The sequence below is a fragment of the Musa acuminata genome, chromosome BXJ2-6 (assembly GCF_036884655.1).
Source record: "Musa acuminata AAA Group cultivar baxijiao chromosome BXJ2-6, Cavendish_Baxijiao_AAA, whole genome shotgun sequence".
Taxonomy (NCBI): domain Eukaryota; kingdom Viridiplantae; phylum Streptophyta; class Magnoliopsida; order Zingiberales; family Musaceae; genus Musa; species Musa acuminata.
The window spans coordinates 5,549,205-5,570,589 of NC_088343.1; the positions used below are offsets into that span (position 1 = coordinate 5,549,205).

General features: G+C 37.8%; 4 protein-coding genes across 4 annotated transcripts; 2 read left to right on the plus strand and 2 right to left on the minus strand.

Annotated features, from left to right (window-relative positions):
* Positions 1-186: 186 nt before the first annotated feature.
* On the minus strand, positions 187-2,805 carry LOC135614403 (small ribosomal subunit protein eS24z-like). The gene is made up of 5 exons (XM_065111757.1): positions 2,639-2,805; positions 2,502-2,543; positions 2,237-2,407; positions 647-733; positions 187-404 (listed from the first exon to the last, which is right to left on the minus strand). The coding sequence occupies exons 1-5, from the start codon at positions 2,711-2,713 to the stop codon at positions 363-365; spliced, it is 417 nt and encodes a 138-aa protein (XP_064967829.1). The 5' UTR covers positions 2,714-2,805; the 3' UTR covers positions 187-362.
* A 2,837-nt stretch (positions 2,806-5,642) lies between these two features.
* Positions 5,643-6,605, minus strand: LOC103987037 (uncharacterized). The gene has a single exon (XM_009405222.3). The coding sequence runs from the start codon at positions 6,533-6,535 to the stop codon at positions 5,906-5,908; it is 630 nt and encodes a 209-aa protein (XP_009403497.2). The 5' UTR covers positions 6,536-6,605; the 3' UTR covers positions 5,643-5,905.
* A 2,680-nt stretch (positions 6,606-9,285) lies between these two features.
* On the plus strand, positions 9,286-10,435 carry LOC103987038 (uncharacterized). The gene has a single exon (XM_009405223.3). It carries the CDS (start codon positions 9,398-9,400, stop codon positions 9,959-9,961), a length of 564 nt encoding a protein of 187 aa, XP_009403498.2. The 5' UTR covers positions 9,286-9,397; the 3' UTR covers positions 9,962-10,435.
* A 482-nt stretch (positions 10,436-10,917) lies between these two features.
* Positions 10,918-21,096, plus strand: LOC135614404 (serine/threonine-protein phosphatase 5-like). The gene is made up of 13 exons (XM_065111759.1): positions 10,918-11,093; positions 12,449-12,595; positions 13,724-13,893; positions 13,973-14,044; positions 14,411-14,561; positions 15,907-16,015; positions 16,110-16,227; positions 17,044-17,191; positions 17,480-17,728; positions 18,160-18,285; positions 18,359-18,459; positions 20,145-20,219; positions 20,682-21,096. The coding sequence occupies exons 2-13, from the start codon at positions 12,514-12,516 to the stop codon at positions 20,739-20,741; spliced, it is 1,461 nt and encodes a 486-aa protein (XP_064967831.1). The 5' UTR covers positions 10,918-11,093; positions 12,449-12,513; the 3' UTR covers positions 20,742-21,096.
* The last annotated feature ends 289 nt before the right edge of the window (positions 21,097-21,385 follow it).

The following is a 21,385-nucleotide window of genomic DNA, read 5'->3' on the forward strand; positions in this document are numbered from 1 at the left end:
CTTCTTCTGTTATTTGCTGCAAACAATTTGGTGCTGCCTTGTGTTAAATCATACAAATGCTTCATGTTTAATCTGTTTCTCTAAGATGGATTAGTCAGTGCATAGGAAGCGACATGCTTTAAGACATGTCAAATAGTTCTTCAAACAAGTCGGAGTGCTCGTTGCAAAATATGTGCTCATGACAAATTAAACAAGACATCATAATTGATGAATAACTAAGATCAGAACAGCAGAAAATGTCTTGAAACTGAACTCAACCAAATACAAAATCATCCTTCTGAGACAACTCAGAAAATGTGGATTAGGTGACAAGAACGTCTATGATGAACAGTAGAGTAAGGTAGCAAGACTTGCTGTTTGGCTTATTTCTTCTTCCCAGCCTTAGCAGCATCTCCAGCCTTTGTCTGGACATCAAGAATGAAGAGTAAGCATCTCCAATTAAGCCAACGCATGGTGAATTTACAAGAACTTAAAAGCCAAAGAACACTGCAGAAAAATTGCAGCCTGGACCAGAAACTGAGACTGTAAAGGTTGTTCCTTGGTGATTTGCTATACCTAGAAAGGCCTACTATTTGTTCATACAGAAAGCACTTTTACAGTACTACTGATGTAGATTGTAAGATATCGAGAAGATCAGACAGCTTACCTTCTTAACACCACGGACTTTCTTCGCCCTGTTCTTCCTTTCCTTCATCTGTTTCCTTGATTTCTCTACTTTTGTTGCAAGTCCATTCTGTCAAAACACCATATATGTAGATCAGAATTAGCTTCAAATATGCCAAAAAAAATAGCAGTGGTTCATGACTAATAACATTTATTCATGAAAACATTCAAAGGTAAAAACAAAAGATAGATATACATGCAGACATCCAGGGAATTATGCATGCAGATAATAATGTCTCAGCTAAGACAACATATCCCCCCATCCATTCCTCTTGGCTCATTCTGGATTGTAGATCTTTAAAAAAAGTTAGATTGCTCAGACGCATTTTTAGTTTAATATAAGAAGAAACTTAGAATTTTAATTATTGTAACAATGTAAAAATATAACACTTTTTGTTTCATCAAATATAATTAGACAGCATACCAGATGTCCAAATTTACCCAAAAGAAACTGACATTCACATGTAATTCAGCAACAGCAGAAAAAATAAGCAGAGTCAAAACAAAGCACATAAATAAGGCCAATCTGCATTAAGTATATATATCTGAAAGTTGCATCATATGCAGTTAAAAAAATTGAAAAAAAGGACATAACACAGCCATATCATATCCACAGCCTAATCATGGAACTACAAAAACCATAAAATGTGCAATATTTTTTTATGGAATAAAATGGATATTAAACAAAATCATAAATTAAAAGGCACAAAACTGTTAACAAGTATCAGTCTACAGGCTGGCATTGCATCAAATAATCTCTGAATTTTTCATGTGATAGCTCCTACAACCTGTAAGAGGAGACAGGAGGATGGCAAAACATATTAATCCACCTCAAAATTTTGGGCTCGGCAGATTACGGTTAGCAATTCACTTTTCAGTGTGCCACTTTGGCAGCACAAGTATTCCAAACAATGACCACCAAGCAACTTTGAATATAAAATAAAAAAAGAAGATAACAAAGGTCCCCAAGATGGCAATTTCTTTATGGTGTTCTTTCGTGATATCATCAACTAAACTGAGACTATGCCAACCATTGCAATGAGAAGAAATGCTTTGTAGTATTGTCAAGCAATAAAAGAAAAGGCATGCAGGTAAAGAAACAACAAAATCAAACAGCAGTCTATGAGCGAAATAAAAACAGGAATAAGAAATAAGGGATTAAAGAAAAGAAACAGACAGCAATGGACATATTTTGTTATAAATTTCAAGAATAACTGTTACTCTATCACCTTTACTTTCTACATACATTGCCCTCTAAACAAAGTCCATCCAAGCAACACAGAACATCTCATTTGATGGAAAATATGGCACAACATTACCCCTACATCTTCCAAAATCCACACCACGACCAGCCTTGCAACATCAGGCATCCTCTTAAAAATCCGATTTTGTTACTAGAATATTAAAGACTAATCTACCAAAACAGTTCAGGAGACGAAAGACTCAATCTAATGAAAAGAGGGACCAGATCAAGCATTACCCATAAACAGGCTATTCAATACGCAACCAATATCTAAATAACCAACAAGCAACTAAACTTCTGGGCTCGCGAAACTAAAATATGGAAGCATACCCTAATAAGCCGATACTTGGGCTCATACTTCTTGGCGTTCTCTACGGTGTCGTAGATCAAACCGAATCCCGTCGATTTCCCTCCTCCAAAGTGCGTCCGGAACTTGAACACAAAGATTGTGTTGGTATCGTTCACCTCATACAGCTTCGCCAACTTCTCCTTCAATTCCGCCTGCACCATCACCGACCACAGAGCAAGCAAACTCGCTTCAGAAAATAGCAACGTGCAACCCTAAACGTGACGCATCACGTGGAAAGTCGCCCACCTTGGAGACATTTGCTCTCCCAGGGTGAAGAACGTCGATGACCTGAAAGCAACCGATGAAGACAAGAAAGCGTCATCAAAATAGGATCTTTGCCCGGCAATCCAAGGAAAACAGAGGGTCAAGACTGCGGAACCGACGAATTGCTTCCTGGAAAGGAGGCGATTGGTCATGAATTTCCGGGTTCGAATAGTAACAGCCTTCGTATCTGCCATTTTCTCCTCCTAATGCAGCGAGCAGCGAGTACCGAGTAGCGAGCGGCGATGCAGCGGAAGAAGGAGACGCAACCGAGCCGTTTGCCAAACCCAAACCCTAATCTCGGCAATGCCGCTTATATACACGGCCTTTGGTGCATACCGATCTCAATGGGCTCATACCAGCGAATATAGCCCAATACAATAACATTGGCCCACATAATTGGATCACAAATTGGGCCATATAATTGGGCCACATAATGACCACAACATTTGCTCGGTCTCATGGATAAAATTACTATCCATACATTACAGATGATGATCGTGTGTGTGTATATATATATATATATATATATATATATATATATATATATATATATATATATATATTCTTCATGATATTATATATTGTAATATAATCATTGCTTTACTTGATGCGGATTCAACCTGTCTTGGCCTCGTGCAACATGCAAATGATTTTAAGATGTGAATTTACATTTAGATCATTATTTTGATGAAAAACTATGGTACCTCATGTCCACCAATTGATTTTTTTGATTGGATATACTTGGTACAGAAAATAGTGGATATAACACTTAAATGTAAAGAAACTTTGGTTTTAATTAGCGTCCACTTTCATGAGCATCAGCATCAAAAGTTAAGATTTTGATTGATGATCCTATAAAATTATATGGAAGGTGTATATGATATGATAAAGTTTCTTTCATTTTTAAGTTAGTAATGGATTCTAAGAATTCGAGAGATATACAAAAGTTAAATAATATTATCGAGACTTTTAAGGCAAAGTCTCTTTAAACAAATAGCATGTATTATGTCCTAATTTAAATAATAATATAGTAAAAAATGAACTCATTCATTGGGTAATTTGAAGAGTATGTTATAAGTTGAGGATTGAATATTTGATGATAGTATTATAAGCGGATGGAACGTCTATCATTAGAAATCTTGACTTTATCATTAATCCATCTCAAAGAGTTGATCCCTAACTTTAAAATGTAACTCAATTATGGAATATACATCTAATCATTTTAGTAGATCAAGTTCTTGATTAAGAGTATGGTGCGTAGATTACACATTATGGAGAACCTTTTATAACATTTCTTTGGATTCATTGTTGATTCTTGGTATTGGCTTTGGGGGATTGAGCTTATTGGACAAATTGGAATAAAAATGGATAATAGTATGTATAATTTTTATGAGAACTTAAACTTACTAAGTTAGGCTTCAGTAGGGATGACTAGTGTAGCATTAGCGACTGGTGAATTCAAAATAGACTTATTGAATAAGCATATAAAAGCTAAGGGTTTGGAAAGAGAAAATCTTTCCTGGCACTCCCATCCAATATTAGATTCAATTTTCTTCACTTCATGATAAAATCAAAATAATATTATATTTTAAAATAAATTTTTTTGATAAAAATATGGAGCAAATATATATGTGGTGATAAATCATGCATGTCGTGTATCATAAATTAATCATAAGAGTTGATTGGGATCTAGTGAGAAAATGTTACATCTATCAAACTTGCTTGTTGAATGGCATCAATATGCAAATAAATACATGATTGTTGATTATGAGAGGTGGAAAAAGAAAACTTAAATGCATGAGAGAGACCTTTTCCTAATAATACAACTCTTCCAGTGTTCCCACCTTAGTTTCCAAACCAGTCCTTAGCATGGTCACTGTCTGCCCTAGCCATTACACCACCTACACAAATACCAAAAAACAATGACAACCATGCAATCAATTTGGATCCAAGTTTTCAAAATGATTTAGTTGTCAGCTATGCATCTCTCTCAAATACCAAAAAGCAATGCAGCAGGCATTCAAAGAGAAGCCTTTCACTCCTCATAATTGCTATAGGAAAGAGCCATCCATGGATGCATTACTTACGTAAGAAGCATGCTTAGCTGGTCCTCAGTGAGTGATGTTGATGGAATCAATGTCCTTCTGGTTGCGACAAGATGCATCAACACATGAAAAAGGACATCATTTTTCAGTGTTTCTTCCCTCTTGATGCTTATTGAATTATTGCTAGCTTCTTTGGGTTTTGTTGTGCTTTAGTTATGCCATTCTCTTTGAAAGCATTCCTCTTGTGCACCTTATTGTGGAGTTTCATGCAATAACCGGACAAGATTCTTAGATTTTAGAGTCAGAAACTTAGAAAACTTGTTGATGTTTGAATAAGAGTTTGTGCCTTCAATTTTCTTTGATGACAACTAGAGTTCATATATAGCTTGGTTGATCACCAATATGATTTGTTGACCTAAAGAATTGACTCCTAAAACAATTTAAGACTTGTTCTATCGGGTCCTGAAAAATGGCAACTGAAATCTAAGATCCTCATGATTAACATTCAACTAAGTTGTATCAAGTCCTGAAAGCAATCATGAATTGTTGTTCTGGAAAGTTCCAAATATTTCACTCTGATCCTGTGGAGGGCAATGAGCAAAAGTTCAAAAAGGATTTGGTGAGTACAATGTTTTTTCTTTTAGCTTTTTGTTGTAAGGTTCAGAAACATGAAACATCTGAAAAGGAGCAGTTAATTGATATCCAGCATAAGTCCATCATAAGATCAACTCTGCAAGTACATTAGTAAGTGGCTAAGAGGTTAAGTGCTTTTATTATTTGATTGTAAGTGTCAAATCGGGAAATTTATGTTTATCAAGGATTTCAAGATCACAAAAAAATTATGTAGATCAAACTGCCCTTTTAGATCTAAAAGGTGTGCAGAGTATAATCCAATAAGGTGTAATCCTACAGGGGATTTTGGATGCTCTCTGTGAAATCATGAAGGTTTTTGGAATATGATCAGGAGATACTTTCAAGTCAAAGAGACAGAGTAGTAGTGCAGAATGTAATCTGCATTAGGTGCAAACCTGCATTCAGATTTCAGACTTCAGAGCTAACAATAAATCCATAGTCGAAGTATAGATTAAAGGAGTCTCTTCTACGTATATGATGCCTCGAAAAGAGAAAGAGAGAAACAAGTATGGGAAAAGAGCTTGACCAATGCTCAGATCCACCAACATCCAGAGTTACAATCTCATTTACGGCTCTACACTCGGCTCCTTTCCGTACAGAAATCAATGGTGTTGCTGAAAGAAAAGACGATGTGAGCAACACGGACTCACATTCTGTTCTGTTCTACGTGGGAGGTTTCAGAGAGGACTATATATGAAGAAGAACATGTCATGCTCGTCCCATCAATGGTTCATGGCGGTGGTGACTGTATTCTGGCGTCACCGGAATCCTTTGCTGAAGACGAAGCTGCTCGTAGAACCTCCTGATGAACTCCTCTGCCTCCTGGTCGATGTGCTGGTAGGCTGCTTCCTCATCTTCCGTCAGTGGAAATGGTGAGTCTGTAATCCTCAGTTGTCGCGCGCCCGCCGGTGATGGAGACGGCACGACCGACTCGGCATCAGATATCTCGAAGTCCAGTGTCTCAAATGCAGTCGCCACCGCCACAGCGTCGTAGTCGTAGTCGTAGCGGCGGTGGCGGTTCCTTCGCCTGATGGCATGGAGGGAAGGGTACGAAGGAGTGCTGCTGCAGCTGAACTCCACCTCCCGGGGGCTGTAGAAGGCGCGGTCTGGATCCATGGACCGGCAGGAAAAGCCCGAGTACATGGCAGCGACGCCATGGAGGTGGCCGTGGTGGTGGAAGGTGACTAGATGACCGAGGGCTTTACCGGTGTTCTTGCCACGCTTGAGGAGGAGGTGGAGATCCACCATGAGCTTGTGCATGGAGAGGCTCTTCCGGTGCATGTAGAACACAACCCTCACAATGTGCCACAGCTTCTTGGCTGCACTGGACGACTCCATTTGGAAAAATGAGAGTCTATATGGAGAGAGAGCGAGAGAGAGAGAGAGAGAGAGAGGAAACTCTTGGGTTTGAGAGAGAGGGGAGGAGGAGGGGAAGGGTATTTAAAGATGAAAAAAAAAACCTTTTAAGAAAGAAGAAAAAAGAATATGTATGTATATATATATATATATATATATATATATATATATATATATATATATATATATATATATATATATATATTCCTTCCAAAGTAATATTAAGTTTCTTAGGGTGTTGTTTTTGCAATTTTAAAGCACTATTCCGAGGGTAATTAGCAACTTTAATGGGGAATGAAGGACTTCATCGAAGTTAGAGACAAGGAGGAGAAGGAAGAGAAGCCATTTGGCCAACTTGAGAAGGTGGATGTGTACACCACAAGATCTGTGTCGAAGAACCAAACAAGAGTGGCTCAATCACTCTCAGTACGCTTTTGATGGAATCCATCCATCGAGTCAATGAAGGATTTAATGTAGATGGTGATTTCTTACGACTTATGTACCCATCCTTGTATTCAAATGATCATTTGTTTCACGTGTAGTCCGTGAAATGATTGATTGAGTCTCATAACCTAACTTTTAAAAAATATATATATTGTATTACACTCATCGATAATAGTTAAAAATATTTGACATATATTATTATTTTAATTTCTCCAATGGGACGAAGATTTGAACAAATAAAATAGAGAAATTATATATTAAATGCATCGGTGTTCAATTATTCAAAGATGTAGTGATAAAATTACATGTTATATGTATATATACAATAAGTAATATAAAGTAATAAATGTTAAAATATAATAAGCTAAAAGACTATTTGTCAAGTCACACGAATTATCACTCACGTGATTGATTTGCACAACACATATAACTAACATAATTATTCAAAGATCAAATGTGTTTTTCAATCATAAGAACAAAAAATTATCCGTTTTTGTGATTAATTTGATTATCATGGTTTTTCCTCATCATTATTACAGCGGTCAAAGTGAAGTTTTATATAGCATTTGTAAGCTATGACATAACTTTCGCAATAAGTTAGAAGATCTCAAAATGCACCTGTCATCCATCCTTCAATTTGCCATGGTGTTGGAAGGAGTCCATAATCTTCATCCAAGCCTTTCAGGAACAAAGGATAAACGAAATGAACATCTCAAAGATCAAAATACTTCAGAAAGAGGAACTATAAGAAAATGGTCATTTCAGCTCTTCTGCATTGTCTCTCATGGATTGAGATGTGATTGGAGTTTCCCCAGTCTGCTAAAGTTCAAGAAATTTTTTGTCTTTGTGATTGCAATCTATGCCAAACTGCTTAATTCATCATGTAATCCTATCTAAAATTAATGTTCTGCCTGTGTTTCAGAAGAATCTACTACTACTGTCAAACTTTCAACAGTTTCAGCTGACAAAGAATCGAGGCCTAAGAACTGTATCTTCTCTTTGTTTCATCGATGAGCTCAAAAGAGAGTTGAGACTTATTTGCTGTATATATATCCAACCTCACCAACTTCTACTAATTCTTAGTTCCACTCTTCTGCAGACTCGAGAAGCAGGCCATGCTGTATTACCTCATTGGCTCATATGGTGTATTAACATGTAAAACATACAGTCTAAATGAACTTTCGAAGGATGCAGCTTCATGGATGGATTGAGAAATGGACCTAAAGAATTGATGCTAGAGAGTGAGGTCACCATTCTCCCCAGACTTCCAGACATATAGGCAAAATCCACCTGGATCTCGATTGTTGGGTGACATGTAAACCTTGATTATTTGTAGCTCATGATACTTACTCTCCAACAGGAGCGAGATTTAGGCCATATTCAAACATATATATGGGAGTGTTCAGCGTTTGGTCTCAGCATGAAATGCTGTGCTTTTATCATGCATGACTCCTCTTTCTTCCTTCCATTTTACTTGCCTTGAAGCGGCAATTAAGTGCGTCTAGAGCTGTGGCTGTGGCAGGACCTCTTTCGGTTGTCATCACAGCCTCAGGCTTCGATAACACTGCGAATAAAGTGTTTGTGCATGACAGAGCATGTGATCCTTCGTGTGTCTTCAACCTCATCTTTATCTCCTGGTGGCAGGACTGCAACAAAACAAGTGAAGCCTTATCTCTCTGCACCCATTACTCGTAACCCCACCATCAATTCCCAAGTGATCCAGAACTCCATAGAATGTCCCCCTGACACCTTCCGACCATAGAGGAAAAGGTTCGTCCTCTCAAACTCCTTCTGAGTTCTATTGGCCCTTCTCTCCGCATGCATCGGCGTTCTCGTGAATGCCATGTAACATTCATGTACCAATCCATGGCCCGGAGGAAACCATGTCACCACGCAAACTACTGCGCCCGTGCATACATGGCTCTGGTTGATCTACACGTGAAACCTTTTGCATCAAGATTTCGACCCAAGCGTCTGTAATTTATTGCCAAGTTGAAAGCGTCTTGTTCCATGTAAGTTTCTAGCATCAATACAGTTATCCGTTCATCTCATGACGTTTCTTTGTTAATCCTTCCTGACCAGCAAATGCTTTATCGTATGATAGATCACCATGATGCTGCGGTTTAACTCCATATGAAAGATTGAGGTCAGTAGTGATGGGATCTCCATAGCCATGCAATGAAAAGGTGCACCAGTTGCACGAGAAATCTAGAGCTTTCAGGTTTTGCTCTCAGTGACTGCTATAAAAAGGGCTGTAGGTTTGAGTTAGTAACTCACTTTGATGCCAAAGCTGATCTCAGGCTTCATTTCTGATCTCCACATTTGTTTTTGAAGCTTCATTACAGTCTTGAGTAGTAGTGCTGATATATCTCGTTTGGCTCAACTCATTCACAGACCGCCATGGCAACCAATGGAGAAACGCTCATCGCTCCCTGCTCCAAGAACAGCTTCCACCACCATCAAAGGCCTCGGCGGATCTCCATGGAGGGCCTGCAGAGGGCGATATCCGACCTCTCCTTCCAGCTGGGCAGAGAGGGCGTGGAAACGACGCTCCCACCCATCTCCGAGGTGGAGGACGCCCAGTGCGAGTGCTGCGGCATGTCGGAGGAGTGCACGCCGGGGTACATCCGCCGCGTGCGGGAGAGGTTCGCGGGGAAGTGGATATGCGGCCTGTGCTCCGAGGCAGTGAAGGAAGAGGTGGCGAAGAATGGTGGGAAGGAGGAGGAGGCGCTCGAGGCGCACATGAGCATGTGCGCGAGGTTCACCAGGCTCGGGAGGACGCACCCGGTGCTCTTCCAGGCCGACGCCGTGAGAGAGATCTTGAGGAAGTCCTCGAGAGGGGCGAGGGGGCAGTCCACCGGCCATGGCGACAGGGACATCGCCAAGAAAGGCAGCATCGCAAGGAGCTCAAGCTGCATTGCAGCCATTACCAAGGAGATCAACAAGCACAGAGCAGCCAACTGAGCTCTGCATGGACTCGACGTAGGGTTTATTTGTGGGTCACTCTCCTCCTTCCCTCAAACTATGATTGACGCGTTGAGTGTTTTAGTTGGATGGCCAATCCATGTTCCAAGCTCAAGGGTTTTTTCTTCTTTTGTCGGAAGGTTCACCTTCACTGACTTTGACCAATTTCACTGAGCGAGGAAGTGGTGGCGATCTCTCCTAATATTGTTTGTACCCTTGAAACATGGCCACTTTTTCTTCTCTCCATGAAGAATGGTTTGAGTTTAAGATGGCTGTACATTGGGAGTCGCTAACCTGCAATTCTAACCTTTGTAAGCCCACTTTGAAGACATGTTCTTCTTCCTTCGAGTCCATGCAAGCCAAGGGGTAGTAATCCAACTAGATATGGTCTTAAGTTTGTACTCCTCTCATAGTGAGATGGATGTAAATCCTAGTGTTGGCAAGACGTAATGAGAATAAATATGGCTTATTGAATCCTGTTTCTGTCCATTCAATTATATATATTATTTATCTTTTTCTTACAAAGGTAATTGGATCTTTGAAGATTTACTGTAAAGTTTTTATAGCTAATTCTTGTTTCTCTTCCCCTCCTCCCTGCCTTTGATGAGATCGTATAATTGTTTCGTAAAGATCAAACATGAGTCAATTCTCAGGCTTTCTTGACTTTTGTACAGGATACATTGAACCCAATCATGAGTAGGCCAGCTTGGATGGTGATATAATAATAATAATAATAATAATAATAAAATAAACATAAAAATAAATAAATAAACATAAAAACAAAATGATTTGAACTCGCAATAAAATTATTTTTTTTGGCAGCGCCTATATATATATATATATATATATATGACGTAATGGGAACGGCGTTGCTTTCTCCACCGTTGGATCTGTTAAGCGCTGATGAGGCGGCCCCACCCTCGAGACCAACCTCCTCATCAAATCTCCCTCGCCGTCTCTGCTCCACTGAAACCCTAAACCCCCAACCGCCCCAAGTATCGCCACCTTCCTCCTATTGATCCCGCCGACTCCCTCCGTTCTTTCTCTGCCCCTTGGCTTTGATTCCTTCCTCGCGTTCTCTGTGCCGCCGTCGAGCTGCCGTCGCCGTGTAATCTCATCCGAACTCCCAAAGGTTCGCCTGTGTCTCCCGTTTTCTTTACGTTCGCGTTGGTAGTCGTTTTCTTGTTTCTCTCTATTAATTCGAGATCCGTCGTGGATGCTCCGGTCTTTGCGCGATTTCTGGTCAAATGTTTCCTTGAAATTGCCGGCGAGCAGGCAACTTGAGGAACTTCGCGGAGCAGGGATGACCGTTCAGCAATTTGGTTGCTTCTGCTGGGAAGCTAATGTTGGTCGAATTTTTTTACGTGGTTGTAAGGGGGCCACAACAGTTATCTTTAGTCTTTGGTGGCCGTTCAAGATTCGATTCTTTGAGTACTTTTGGCTGTCGTTGAGCTGATTGCGTCTTCCAATCATGTTTGTGATCATTGGATGAATCAAGAATGACATCTGTTGGAATCATTATATCTTCCGACATAATTGCCAATAACTTGGGTTGCTGTCTTGCGAATTGAGGTTGATTAACCATATTAGAAATTGTTTATTTACTGCTAGTGACTGATCTTGATTGTATGATGAGTCGATTTTTCTAGATGCTTGGTCATGAGTGGCAAGATTTTTGTAAAATATGACAGTTATGTGGTTGAATGTATTGGGTTCTTGTTGTTGTAACAGCGATACACTGGTATTAAGAGGGGGAAGGCGGAAGTTGATATGGACAGTATATGCCCCATAAGTTTTGGAGAGCTATAATAACTATTTAAAGGCATAATGACAAATACATGCTTCATATGGCATTCTAAGATATAATTAAAGGTTTCTTTTATCACTGTTGCTGCCATTTGTTTAAAAATTAAGTCATTGGTCTATGATATTCTTTAGGATGCTCTTGCACTGACAAATATGAGACTTCTATATTTGCCATTTAATGGATTGTGATGTAGGGTACAATATGTCACTTTGTGTTGTTCATCTGGAAATGGCAAACATAAAGCACTTGCATTTCTTAAGAGTTTCTAGCACTCTAATGAAGTAGTGCCTTTTTCAGTTGGGTGATATTGATTATTTACGTTACTTCATCTTTTTCTAGTCACAATTTTGTTTTAGGCACCAAAAGAAATTATCCAAGGATGTCCGTCTGATCACTACAGCCATATCATCTGAGCATCCTCTTCAACTTTAAATGATCAATTGTAGGTCTAAGCTGTCTGGTCTTGGAATAGTATAATTGGTTTCATGCATTTATTTCTGTGTTGTATAAGATGATTTATAGATCCTTAGTCCATTTTTACATGGATATCTAAATTCATAAAATAGTGATATCTAAATGCATAAAATGGTGACTACCCTGATTCTTAGATGGCTTAGTGCATCTACGTGTTTGTAGCTTTCAGTTTTGTTTATTGTTCTGTTCGTTAATGTATCATACAGGGTAGATTTGGTTATGAAGTTTGGTATTTGGTGATCTTGTACAACGTGAAGCAATTTTTTTCCAAATGGCTACCATCGTTGAATCAGCAAATTCAAACATTGACCGAGCAGAAGAAATTAAGCTTTCAGCTAATGAAGCATTCAAAGGTAAATGGGAATCTTTCATTTTGCTTTTTTTTTATCTGTATTCTTCTTTTGAATCCCACATTTGGTTATTGTAATTTCTGTAGCATGTGCATGAATGGGTTTCCAACTTTTTCCAAACACTTAGCATCCAAAGCTTTCCCAATAACAGGGAAAGTTTGTATTTAGTTCATGTGCAAAGTTAGAGCAGCTCATATACTTCACCTGGGTATTTGTGCAAATTTTGTTGTGTTAAAATTCAAAATTTGCATGAAGATCTGAGCAGTTTATGAATTCCTCCCTTTTGAAGCAATAGAAAAGGAATTCAAAGAAACACTTAATGTTGACATGTTTTTCTTACTGATTTTAAGCACTAGAACTTTTCAGGTGAATGCTACCAATGGGCACATTTTTTTTTTCTGATTTTTTGATTCAAAAGAGCAGATCGTATTTGATATTCTTTTATGCTCATGCAATCTTTTGCTCTCTAAGAGTTCTTTGCACGTGGGTATGAATAACTATTATGACGACACTAGAATCTGAATTTTTTTATGTGAGTTATGTTGTTATATGTTAAATTGTAGCATATGATTGTTATGTTAATTATGGTGTTATATTAATCCATTGGATCCTATAGAATAAAGTGATGGTCTATTTGGGACTGTTATTTTTTCCTGTGGTTTATATTACCACCTTCCTCATGTCTTCTTACTTGGAGATAGTGGCACCAGCTAGATTTTATTGAACAGGCATCATCTTCAATACATGACACACATGTGATGCATTATAGCCTCTGATATGTTGACCTTATATATAGTGATACTTCATTATGTAGAAGTTTTGTCATCCTTGTGTCCAAATCTGAGGATCATTTTGGTGCTTACGAACAAGAGGAAAGCTGGTACTAATTCGAAGATTGGAATTTATACGAGTTTTATTTTCAAAAAAGTTGAGCCATTCTAAATTTTTTGTGTATGGTTCATGTTTAGAAGTTTAGCGAGTCCCTAATATGGTGTATGAAGGTTTAGATGCATCTTTAGTAGTATTAAAGCATTACTAATGCATCTTTTGTATTTTGTTTTCTGTTCTCATGATGATTTGCATTTTTTGTCAGTTATCATATCTTTGATACACTTCTCTGTTTACGTTCAGCCAACAAATTTTCACAAGCCATAGATCTGTACAGTCAAGCTATTGAACTGAATGGCAGCAATGCTGTATATTGGGCAAATCGTGCATTTGCACATACCAAACTTGAAGAATATGGCAGTGCTGTGCAAGATGCCACAAAGGCCATTGAAATTGACCCTAGATACTCTAAGGTGAGAAAGTTTAATAATTGTGTTCCTGTTTTTGTGTTGAATTATTCTTGGTTGTTGTCATTCTGATTTCCTTTGGCAGGGTTACTATAGGCGTGGTGCAGCGTATCTTGCTATGGGAAAATTCAAGGAAGCTTTGAAAGATTTTCAACAGGCACATTCCTTATCTGAAACTTCCTCAGTATAAGTCAAAGACATCACACACGCTTGTGACACTGATAAAGTTGAATGATGTCATAGTTTTTTTGTCTGAAATTGCATGATTAACCTTTTTCTTTTTGAAAATTTTCACTGCTTAATTTTCTTCTAACATCTAAATTAGGTTCAAGTGTGCAACCTTTGTTCAATGATCATCTAGCTGCATCTGCTCTGGTTTTTCTCATTGTTATTCATGCGATGAATCTTGGTTATGCTTTCCTTCCATGGTCAGAATTGCTTGATTTTACTGATTGCATCGTGACACAAAACAACTCCTGTTGTGCGGTTGCACAATTTTCTTGACATATGTTTGCATTATTAGGTGAAAAAAATTTGTCCAAACGATCCTGATGCTACTAAGAAGTTGAAGGAATGTGAAAAGGCTGTTCAGAAACTTCGTTTTGAAGAAGCCATTGCAGTACATGAATCAGAAAAGCGCTCAATTGCAGATTCTATAGATTTTCACACCATAGGTAAATTTTCACAACTAAAATGAATTTTCTTGCTTGCCCTTTATCTGCTTTTTATATTCTTGTTTGCGTTTCTTCTTACTGTATATTTTTAGCAATTTCCTGTCCTTCAACTGTTGTTTGGTAAAGAAAGATTTTGTTTGATATATTCATATAATGTTTTGGGTCTCTTATGACATTTATTACCTTTATACTATGATGATTGTCAATTAACAATTTTTTGATGAAATTGTGTATGCTTTATTACTTCACAAATATGCTTGTAAAATCTTTGGTGAAACTTTATTAAGTTACATTGAAACAAGAATTTCTTCGTAGTATTAGTGAACAGTAGCAAGCTCACAAAGAGAAAAAATTGCATTCTCAAACAAGGTTAATATTTATCAATTTCTGTTTTGTGGTTGTGATTTATATTAATGATTTTTGGCTGAGATACAAGCACTTCTAAGCAGTGATTTCAAAAGGCGCTCGGGTGCTCGTCGAAGCGCTCAGGCAAGGCGAGGCCCGGGCGCCTAATTTAATGTCCAGGCAACGCGCTTCAAAGAGGCGCTGCCTGGGTGCTCGCCTGAGCCCAAGCGCTGGGCGCTCGGACGAGCGTAAGGTTTAAACCAGGCAACTGAACGAGCTTTTTAGGTCTAGTTTGGTTGCATTTACGTTAGTTGGTTCATAGCCTCCCCCTCGCGACATCCCTCAACCCCAACCCTACTCGCGATTCCGTCGTCGACATTTCCTTTCTACTATCGGTCTCCGTTGCCGCTGTCACTGCTCTCCGCTACCATTGCCGCTACTCTCCGTTGCCACTGCAGCTGCCTGTGCCTCTCTCCGTTGCCGCTGCTACTGCCGCTATCACTGCTCTCCGTTGCCATTGCCGTTACTCTCCACTGCTGCTGTCGCTGCTCTCCGCCATCGTTGCCGCTGCCACCCGCTGTTGTTGCCGCTGCTCTCAGATAGTAGTCTCCTGTCCACGACTCAGTTCTCACCGTGACTCAGCTTCTCACCTCGGTCACCTTCTTACACTCTATTGTTAACTGTAGAGAATATTTTAAAATATGTATTTTATATTTTTAATATTTTAGAGCGTCTCGCTTCGCTCGAGCGAGCGCCTAGCGCCTCAGGCGGTTTGGGACCTTGGCGCCTAGCACTTTTTAAATCATTGCTTCGAAGCATGTTGATTGAGAAACTTAGATTTGGAGGCTGTAATCATTCCCTTGTTGCACTAGTTACTATAGTCATTAAGCATCCTTATCAATTAGCTTGATTATTGAGATTGGGTGGATTCATTTAGCTTTTCTATGATCCTAATGGTGTTTTATCATCATGGTCTTCTGAAACACCATCGTGTTACCAGAGGTGGAATCACAATACATTGGTGCAAGAATAGAAGGTGAAGTGGTAACCTTGGAGTTTGTGAAGAAAATGATGGATGAATTCAAAAATCAAAGGCACTTACATAAGAGGTGTTATGGATGTTTCTATATATACTTTTTAAGTTACTGATTTTAAGGTACTATATTCTTCCATTTAACAAATCATCTGAATTCATTATCACAGGTATGCTTACCAGATCATCCTACAAGCTAGAGAGATGTTACAAGCGATGCCTTCTCTTGTTGATATCTCTGTTCCAAATGGACATCATTTTACAGTGTGTGGTGATGTGCATGGTCAGGTAATTATGTAAACTGTTCACTGGTGTGGAGTATTTAAGCCATATTATCTCAATCAGAGGTTTCTCTTCTGGAGTTTTTTTCCTTGCTATTAATTTTTTCCCTTTTTTAGGAATGTTTTAGCTGGTTTGACAGTCTTCAATTTAATGAGCCCATGAAATAGTGAAGAAATGTATTTCTATTATAAGCGCTTGAAAATTCCTTTAGTTTTATCTTATTTTAAGCTGTGTGCTAGCTGTAAGGGTGCCTGTTTTACTTAAGCTGTCGTTTTTGCCCACTGAAAAATTTGCAGCCAAAAAATGGTAGTTTGAGCTCAAACTTTGACCATATGTTATATTCTGCAAAATCTAGAGTTAGGCACAACATTCACAACTTTAAATATGCCCAATTGTTTAAGGTAAAACCAATAAACAAAATGGAAACAAATCTGAGTTTGAACTAGTGGATTTTCTAGCTTGGATGACCTTGTGTTGCTCTTTTCTAACCAGATATTTACCTCCCAAATGATGCATATCCATGGAATTTGCTTGCTTTTGATCAGTTCTTGTGATAGTTACAATTATAAATTAAAAGACCAGTATTGGTTCTCAACTACCATGATCATGTTAGTTTTGAACAAACTAATCACTTCAACTTGTTTGCACCTGTAACCTCTGTTTTCACTAGTGTGTTTTTACTTTCTTGTGTTAGAACTATAGTTTTTCTCGTTGGTTACATTGTTTTGTAATATGTTATTCTGAATTGCATGCTTTTTGTCTCTTATTAGTCCTGGTTAAGTTGCTTCTGTCTACTAAGTTGTCTTCTTTGCACTAGTGCAGTTTTATGATCTATTAAATATTTTTGAGCTTAATGGGCTTCCTTCGGAGGAGAACCCTTACCTCTTCAATGGAGATTTTGTGGACAGAGGATCCTTTTCTGTTGAAGTTATTCTGACGCTGTTTGCGTTCAAGTGCATGTCTCCAACAGGTTAACTCTCACCATTAACTTCTCTTTATTCCCATTTCATATCCTTACCTTAAAACAACTTTAATTTGATAGTATAGTGCATTAACAATGCATTAACAATATCCCATCCTATTTAATGAGAAGTTTACACAAAAAGTCAATGACAAGTGATTAAGATAGCATCCATAAATCCCCGAATCTAGAAGACACCGCAATGTATAATACTGATAGATTTCTGAATTTACAAGCTATTTTGCAATGTGGAAGTTAGTTTATTAACATAAGGTATTCACTTTTCCAAATTTTCAGCAATGTATCTCTCAAGGGGAAATCATGAAAGTAAGAGCATGAACAAAATATATGGGTTTGAGGGAGAGGTCAGATCAAAATTGGGCGAGACGTTTGTTGAACTCTTTGCTGAAGTGTTCTGCTGCTTGCCTCTGGCACATGTTATAAATGACAAAATCTTTGTAGTTCATGGAGGTTTATTTAGTGTTGATGGTGTAAAGCTTTCGGACATTCAGGCAATTGATCGATTCTGTGAGCCCCCTGAGGAAGGTACATTTACTAACTCCTTATCTTTTAGTTTTTCTGTTTCATAAATTGAACTCTGTTTCGCTCTCATGTTGACATGAAAATATTCTTTTGTAATTTTGAACTGTTGAATCACTAGTTTTGTCTGTTATAGTGTCCTGTTTCTATGGTTGTCTCACGAGTCATTGCTGTTTTCTCTCTTCATTTATTATTAGTAAACAATTTATGATTAAACTCAAGTTTATGGTATCAAGGGTGTGTTCATGCCTGCTTCAGAACTGATAGTTCAGATTTAAAATTACTATGCCAAAGCAGGTCCCTTAGCTACTATTTTGTTATCAGATTGGATGCAAAAACTTAGATCTATTTTCAGACATGTTTTTGCCTGTTTTCTGCTATGGTTGTCTTCTTGATTTATCATAGAAGTACATGGGTTTGATGGATTCTGTCCTAAGGTTTGATGTGTGAACTGCTTTGGAGTGACCCACAACCTCAACGAGGAAGAGGTCCCAGTAAGAGGGGAGTCGGACTTTCCTTTGGTGAAGATGTCACGAAGAGATTCTTACAAGAAAACAATCTTGGTAATGCATCATATGTTTTGGCTCTCATGTTATAGAATGCTGATTTTTGGTGCTTACACTCCCTTTTCCACAGATCTTGTTGTTCGATCCCATGAAGTTAAGGATGAGGGTTATGAGATTGAACACAATGGAAAGCTTATTACTGTATTTTCTGCTCCAAATTATTGTGATCAGGTGATTACAATACTAAATTCGCAGACACCAATAAGTTTTCTATGTTTTGCTTAATATTGTTATCAAATTGACTCGCTTCTAGAAAAGTCCAAATATTTAATTATTTTGACATGCTTTAGAATTAAAGTTTGCTGATAGTACTGCAAATTCTGTAAGATGACAAAACATAAACAATTATTGTACTTGACTATGAAATATTGGGTAATATTTTATAGAAAGCTTCTTGATGAATATGGTGATGTAATTTTTACTATAGTCCAATATGGTAGGAGGTAAGCTTTTCAATTATATATGTAAGACCTTTATGGCATGCCTTGTAATGTTTTCTTGATAGTGAGTGTTAATTCTCATAATGTTTTCTTATTAAGTTCTAATGAGCAAGTTTTATTTGATCTAAATACAAGAACAACACAATTCATAATGTTCTAACTATTTGGGTTGGCTACATGGATCTTCTTTAGCCATTAAGTTAAATCAAAGATCATTCAAATCTAGTAAAGTCTTAATAGGTCAACCTACCTTTCCTCACACCTATAATACAAATTAATTCATCTCACCTAGTCACAATATCTATAGGACTGTTTTGAATATGGTCATAAGGTCTTAGTCAATTACCCTTATTTTATTTTTTATCAGGACTTAATCCTACTTATTTATGATTGCAAATATTTCGTTTATTTTTCTTAGTAATTCCCACATTTATGTCTATGTTCTTATCTTTGCTATACAATTTTTTAATTAATATTTCTTAACTGCCTAACAACAACAGTTATGAAGCATGGTCAGCCTAAAAGTATCTTATACATTTTTTATTTGAATCTAAGTGGCATTTGTAATCATACAAAATCCGCAATACCCCTCTTCACTTCAACTATCCATTTATGTTATTAATAATATCTTTAGTCTTAATAAAAAAAATTTAGTTTCTAGATTTATCTCCTCCATAACTTCTATTTAGAAATAATTTTGTCAGGATCTCATTAATAAAGTGCTAAAATTGGTACTGCTGGAATTAGTTTGTTCAATCTGAATCTAGGTCTTAATGATGTGCTAAAGCTAGTACTCTTTAGAGCTTTAAATTAACTTTAGTTATTACTCTGCATTTGACATACAAGAAGTATCTGTTAACCTTCACGTACAGTGATTGACAAACAAGGTTTATTCATCTACATCTGTGTCATGGTATATGATTTGTTAGACGAGCTTGAATATAGACAGGCTGGATGTAGCTTGTGTTGCTCATTCTTGGTTCATTTAATTGTCAAGTAAACACGGTAGGTGAGTTTTCTCAGATGTGCACAAACTGATGGGGTACACCTGGTTCTCTGTATGTATATAGTCTTGGATGTGATTGGTCTAAATGGCCTGTCTACTTATGTTTCCCTTTTTCCTATCTCGCAAATACTAGTTACCAGTTCGTTCTATACAAGCATGAGAATTTGTCTTGCATGCTGTTTAAATTCTGCATAGTTCTTTGGTTTGCTGGACTATTGTTGCTATATAGTTAGTACTGAACATCATAAACTTTATACGGTCTGGAGGAATTTTAGAAGTTCTCTTTCTTATTGGAGACATTGTACAATGTCAGCATTCCATGCTCTGTTTTCTGGTTTTAGGGTCATCTATCTTGCTATCTTGTTTGAAAGCTTTGATGGAGATATTAAGATGTTACAATTCTGATGCAGATGGGTAACAAGGGTGCATTTATTCGTTTCACAGCCCTGGACCTGAAGCCAGACATTGTTTCTTTTTCAGCGGTGGTGAGTGTGCTTTTATTGTCCCTAGTTCTTTACTGCATTGGATGATGATCTCCAGATCACACAATCTGCTTCTCACATACTTGCATACTCACCTGTACGCATCCTTATATTCAGAGATGTTGCATATCTCCAAACTTAGCATGCACGTATTGGTAAATTGGAACCTTGGATGATCTAGCAGAGAGCCTTGAAGTATTATTCTCTAGCATCTTGTTAACTTGCGGGTTCTGACAATATGATAATCAAAACTAGGATTCATCAAGCTCAAGTTAGACCTGATTTGATCAATGAGCTTGCCATAATGTGTGTCATGGATCCAACTCATATGATACGAAAGTTGTCTTTGTTTTGTTTACTTCGATTTCATGGACTACAGCACTTATTAGTGCACCTATGGATTACCTCTTCTGCATTGCAGTTTCTGTTTTATGTACAATAACCCCGGTTTGTCACAATTTGCAGCCACATCCAGATGTGAAGCCTATGGCTTATGCCAGCAACTTCCTTCAAATGTTCTCATGATCCATCAGTTGAAATGGTGCACTAAGATCAACTTGAAATTTTCCTTTTTTTCCTTGCTTTTCCTAATCGTCACTTACACTCGCCACAGCTGTGGCTGGGAGGCCTGAAGCAGAACCTCAGTGTAGGGTGCAGCTGATGTTATATTGAATATAAATGTTTTATCTCGTTATATCAGTACTAGCGATAATTGTAGGACTGCTTTTTTGTTATTATTTTTGGGGGTCTTGTCATCATTCTTTCACGAACATCAACGTCCAAACGTTGCAGAGGTGCACATTCATCAACTCCTGCCTGCATTGTAAATGTACAAGTATTTGTGTCCATGATGTGAAATTAGCCTTATGGATTTTGTGCATTATGCATTTCAATTCTTCTGAGCTGCATTATCAGAATTGGCATTTAGTACCAGTTGATGAGTTGTGAATTATGTCAATTGTTTTTTCCGAAATTGTCATGAATCTACTTTTGCTGAATCTGCTGTAACTGAACTTATATAGCAGCAGGGCTGCTATAGATTAATTATGTTCATTTTGGGGTTTTATCAGATGATACATTTTTTTTTTAATTCTCAAACCATCGTTTCTTATTTTTAATGTTCTAAAAATGCTTTTTTAAAAAGTTTTTTTTCCTATCCAAATTTATTT

Bases quoted from the DNA above. Each gene is read 5' to 3' on its own strand.
- LOC135614403 (XM_065111757.1), bottom strand. From the start codon at position 2,713: ATGGCAGATACGAAGGCTGTTACTATTCGAACCCGGAAATTCATGACC. The intron at 2,544-2,638 runs GTCGGTTCCGCA...GGTTGCTTTCAG, and splicing joins TCCTTTCCAGGAAGCAATTC to GTCATCGACGTTCTTCACCC. The intron at 2,408-2,501 runs GTGGGCGACTTT...GTGATGGTGCAG, and splicing joins GGAGAGCAAATGTCTCCAAG to GCGGAATTGAAGGAGAAGTT.
- LOC103987037 (XM_009405222.3), bottom strand. From the start codon at position 6,535: ATGGAGTCGTCCAGTGCAGCCAAGAAGCTGTGGCACATTGTGAGGGTT.
- LOC103987038 (XM_009405223.3), top strand. From the start codon at position 9,398: ATGGCAACCAATGGAGAAACGCTCATCGCTCCCTGCTCCAAGAACAGC.
- LOC135614404 (XM_065111759.1), top strand. From the start codon at position 12,514: ATGGCTACCATCGTTGAATCAGCAAATTCAAACATTGACCGAGCAGAA. The intron at 17,192-17,479 runs GTTAACTCTCAC...CCAAATTTTCAG, and splicing joins CAAGTGCATGTCTCCAACAG to CAATGTATCTCTCAAGGGGA. The intron at 18,460-20,144 runs GTGATTACAATA...ATTCTGATGCAG, and splicing joins CTCCAAATTATTGTGATCAG to ATGGGTAACAAGGGTGCATT.